This window comes from Otolemur garnettii, unplaced genomic scaffold (genome assembly GCF_000181295.1).
Source record: "Otolemur garnettii isolate 467f Iridium unplaced genomic scaffold, OtoGar3 scaffold00415, whole genome shotgun sequence".
NCBI classification, from domain to species: Eukaryota; Metazoa; Chordata; class Mammalia; order Primates; family Galagidae; genus Otolemur; species Otolemur garnettii.
This window is the reverse complement of record NW_003852810.1, coordinates 11,889-16,416: the sequence shown is the minus strand read 5'-3', so window position 1 is coordinate 16,416 and position 4,528 is coordinate 11,889. Positions and strand designations below refer to the sequence as shown.

General features: G+C 43.0%; 1 protein-coding gene across 1 annotated transcript in view; it reads left to right on the top strand.

Moving 5' to 3' along the window:
• The window catches only part of LOC100964446 (adhesion G protein-coupled receptor E2-like), a 61,451-nt gene that overhangs the window by 45,141 nt on the left and 11,782 nt on the right, over positions 1–4,528 (top strand). The window contains 1 exon segment of the mRNA XM_012813982.2: positions 3,678–3,833. Within this exon segment, the coding sequence (XP_012669436.1) occupies positions 3,678–3,833 (156 nt within the window).

The window sequence follows — 4,528 nt, the reverse complement described above, 5'->3', positions numbered from 1 at the left end:
GTCTGAGATTGGGGGGAGTTTGTGGGGCATTGAAACTCCCATCCCTGGGGTGCTGAAGACAAGCACTCTGCCAAGAATGAGAGGGAGGAAACAGTGAAGTGTGAAAGGTGTGAACCACCAATGTCTCCGTGCTCGGTAGGTGTAGTGTTGAAAGCTTGCACAGGGGAGCTAGGCTACTTGGGCTCAGTCTAGCTCTCCCACTGACTACTTCTCTGATTAGGAAACGTTCTCCTCTATCTGCCTTAACTTGCTTGTCTGTATATTGGGCATAATCCTTGCACCTACCCCACATAGACAGTGTGAAATTTAAAAGGCACCTGTGGAGAGCACATGCAAGGACTGGTACACAGAAAATTGGCAAAAAATGCAAGCTATTAGCAATCTTATTGCTGTTATTACTATTTTCAGAGTGCAAAGAAAGGAGAGGAATAGGGAAGCAACAGAAGGAGAGGGGTTCCCAACACCCAGAAACCCAGTGTAGCCCACCTGCTCTCAGCTCATGGCCACAATTTCCTACTCCAAACCTCACAGCACCCTGTAGGGAAGCAGAACTAGCATCATTTTTAAACAAACAAATGGGCTCAGACAGGCTGAGTGAATCATACAAACTTGCACAACTAATAAGGTGGTAAAACCTAGATCCAGTTGTAAGACTGAGTTTTATACAGTATTGTAAAAGAAAATTCCACTGTTTTTACACCAAGAAGTACTCTTCATCACTCAAGATAGTCTTCGATTCACATTAATTCATAAAAGAAAACATTTTTCTACATATTTTCCCATTTATATGGGGTACAAGTTGAATTCTGTTACATATATATATTGTATAATGGGCGAGTCTTGGCTGTAAGTGTACCCATCACCTGACTAGCATACATTGTACCCCATAGGTAATATTTCTAATATATTTGAAAAAATGAGAGATACATAAGCTCCAAATTTCTCAGTAGTCTGTATAGTGGAATAATGGATGATTTTCTTTGATTTTATTTTTTACATTTGTTTTGTTTTCTAAGTGTCTATGTGTTGTTTAGTATTCAGAGGAAAGTCAATTTTATCACAACAAAAGAAAAAAATGATGTTGTTGCGGCCGCTGCTCAGCCCATCCAGGGCCCTAGAGACACTCCAGCCTGTCCTTTTGTGCTTGCATGTGTGTGTCCGTGGAAATCTGCAGACTGGATGAATGGTGAAGAGGAGGCGCTCCTGCTAATGTAACTGGATCCCAGCTCTCTTCTGGGAGGACACTTATACTTGATCCCACCCTTCCCCAGCAACCTTAAGAACAGGTCCCCATCATTGCCACCATCTGAGAACATGGGAGGGAAGTCTATTGCCTGGGGGGAGCTGGACATGCATCCCTCAGGTGTGTAGCCTTTCCCCATTCCTGTCTTGTCCTGGTGCCAACTTGCATGGCCCAGGTGAGAGTCTCGGTCAGAAAATCCTCAGTTCCAAAGAACAGAATTGCTCTGGGGTGGGGTGTGGATGCTCACACCTATGATCCTAGCACTCTGCAAGGCTGAGGCAGGAGGATCGCTTGAGGTCAGGAGTTCGAGACCAGCCTGAGCAAAGCATAAAATATTAGCCAGGCATAGTGGCATGCCCTTGTAGTCCAGCTACTCAGGAAGCTTCAGCAGGAGGATCACTTGAGCCTAGGAGTTTGAGGTGGTATTGAGCTATGATGATGTCATGGCACTCTAGCCCAAATGACAGAGTTAGACTGTCTCAAACAAACGAACCCCCAAGGAGAGGGGTGTGTGTGCTCCCACTTGATGGGCACAATGTTAGGATGTATCACACACCTCTTGGGGAACGAAAACAATTAGAAGATGGACTGTACCTGACAAATGAACCATTGTAACCTAATTCCTTGTACCTCCAATTACCTGAAACAATAAAAATACCCCCCCCCCAAAAAAAAACAAGAACTTATCTGGTTAAGACCAGACTGAAAATAACTCATGAGTCCAAGAATCTCTGATCCTCTGATGGGAAGGATCAAACATTCTGCCTCCTGTTTGAATTCATTCTTTCTGTGCTGGTTCTTGGTAAGCTGTTGTTTTTAGCCAACAGTGTCCAGCCTCAACTCTAAGCTTCCTTTAGATACTCAAGGGGAACAAGTTCATGTAATCTTTCCTCTCATATTCAGAGAACAGAAAGAGATAAGATGTCAAAACTCAGGCCCAGTGACTCAGCTGGGAGCTCCTTCCTGCTGTTTCTTCATTTTGTAATGAGACTGGCTCTGATAACAAGAAACTTCCCCAGTGGTGAAGACATGCTGGGTGCCTTAGAAAGGCCTCCCATCTCTGTGTGTCACAGCAGGAGCTGGAAGGTGCCGGGTGATGAGTGCTGGGTGTGCTTGGGAAGACTGTGAGACAAGGAGGGTGAAGCTAGCAGTAGGCAGAGCCCTGAGACTTGACTTTTGTTGTTATTATTGTTTTTGCTCAGAGTTTGAATGTTTTTATTATGGTAAAGATACATATACTGTGAAGTGTACTGTTTTGACCATGTTAAAGCATACGAGTTTTGTGGCACTCAAGATGTTCAAATCATGATCCAGTCATCACTACCATTCATCTCTGGAGTTTTTTTCTGTTATTTTTTTTTCTTTTTTAATTTTTTTTTAATTGACACATACAAATTCTTTATGTTTATTTTGTACAGCACAGTAATGTATGCATTGTAGAATGGCTAATTGAGCTCATTAACTTATGCATACCTCATATACTTATTTTTTTTGTGGTGAGAACACTTAAAATCTACTCTCTTGTGATTCTCAAGAATATAACATGTTGTTATTAACTATACTCAGAACTATGTCATGTTGTGTGATAGATCTCTTTAACTGACTCCTCCAAACTAAAAGAAATTTGGTATCCTTTGTATTTTGTATCTCCCTAACTCTACTACACCCCCAGAAGTCCCTGCAAACCACCATCCTACTCTCTGCTTCTGAGTTCAGTGTTTTTAGATTCCACATGTGAGATCTTGTGGTATTCGTGCCTGGCTTGTTCCACTTAACGTAACACCCTCTAGGATCATCCATGTTGTCACAAATGGTAGTATTGCCTTCTTTTGAGAAGCTGAATCATATTCCATCGTGTAAAAACAGTGACTCTCTCTAGCTATGGGTTCCACATCTGTGGATTCAACTTATTGTGGATCAGAACTATTTGCAAAAAATTAAATGAGCAGTTGTGTGTGTAACGAACCCGTGCGTTTTATTCTTATCATTATTTTCTGAACAATGCAGTATGACAACCATTTTCATAGCATTAAATTTTAGGGGATATTCTAAGTAGAATGTTCATAGGTTCCATGCAAGTATTACATCATTCTGTATAAGGGACTTGAGCATCTGTGGATTTTGATAACCTCGTGGGGGGCAGGAGGAAAGGGTCCTGGACCAAATCCCCCTTACATACAGAGGGATGGCAGTATACAACATTTTCTTTATCTGTTCATTCATTGATGAACACTTAGATTGATTCCATATCTTGGCTATTGTGAATAATGCTGCAATTAACATGGAAGAGCAGATATCTCTTCAACATATTGAAGCCATTATACTCTAGCCTGGATGACAAAGTGAGACGCTGCCTCAAAAAAACAAAAGCAGAGTTTCTTCCCCAAGGGAACACATACCATTGGGAGGTGACTCTTTGCCCTGTTGGTTCCAGACATCAATGAGTGTATGTCACCCAGGAGGATGGACTGCGGAAAACTTGCAGACTGCTACAATGTGGAAGGGAGCTACTACTGCGCGTGCATCCCAGGATTTGGGCTCACTTCTGGGGCTAAACGTTTCCAGAATAAGAGTGAGAACACATGTCAAGGTAAGCTCTACCCATGTCCTCCATCTCCCCATTCATGAGACCTGGGTTCACCAGAACTATTCCTACAGCATCCAGTAGAGCAAGACCCTGGTGACACCTGGGATGCCACAGTCTGAAACAGGACAAGTGTTATGTACCTGTCCCACTGGCACAGAGAGGGAAGGGTAGCATAGAGACTGAGGATAGACTCTAGGATCAGTTGCCCAGGTCCAAATCCTGGCTTTTCTACACAGTAACAACATGACATTAGCAAAATCACTATTTCTCTTGGACCCTTGGTTTACCTATCCATAAAATGAGGGTGACAATACCAGTGCCTATCTCCTATGCTCTGGGAGCATTAAGGAAATTGTAAGTTCTTTTAACAGAGTCTGGCACATAGTAGGTTCCATATGCATCTTAATGTTTCAGAAATTTATTATGTGATACATCCTTTTTCAGATTTTCCCAGTCAATCCTTTTCCCAGGATTTTCCCTGTTGGGGGCTATTTCTGGGGCTGGCACTTAGAAGAAATCTCTTTGCACCCAGCCTGCTCCATCCTTGCCATGGTTTTGCCCCACAATGTGTTGCCATCCCAGGAGAAGACATGCCCCCATGCATCACAAGGCTTTGCCCCATTTCCAGGTGAAACCATTTGGGCAAGCAAAGGAGCTTCAGGCATCTGTAAGGTCAAACGGGAGCCAGAAGGAGGTGG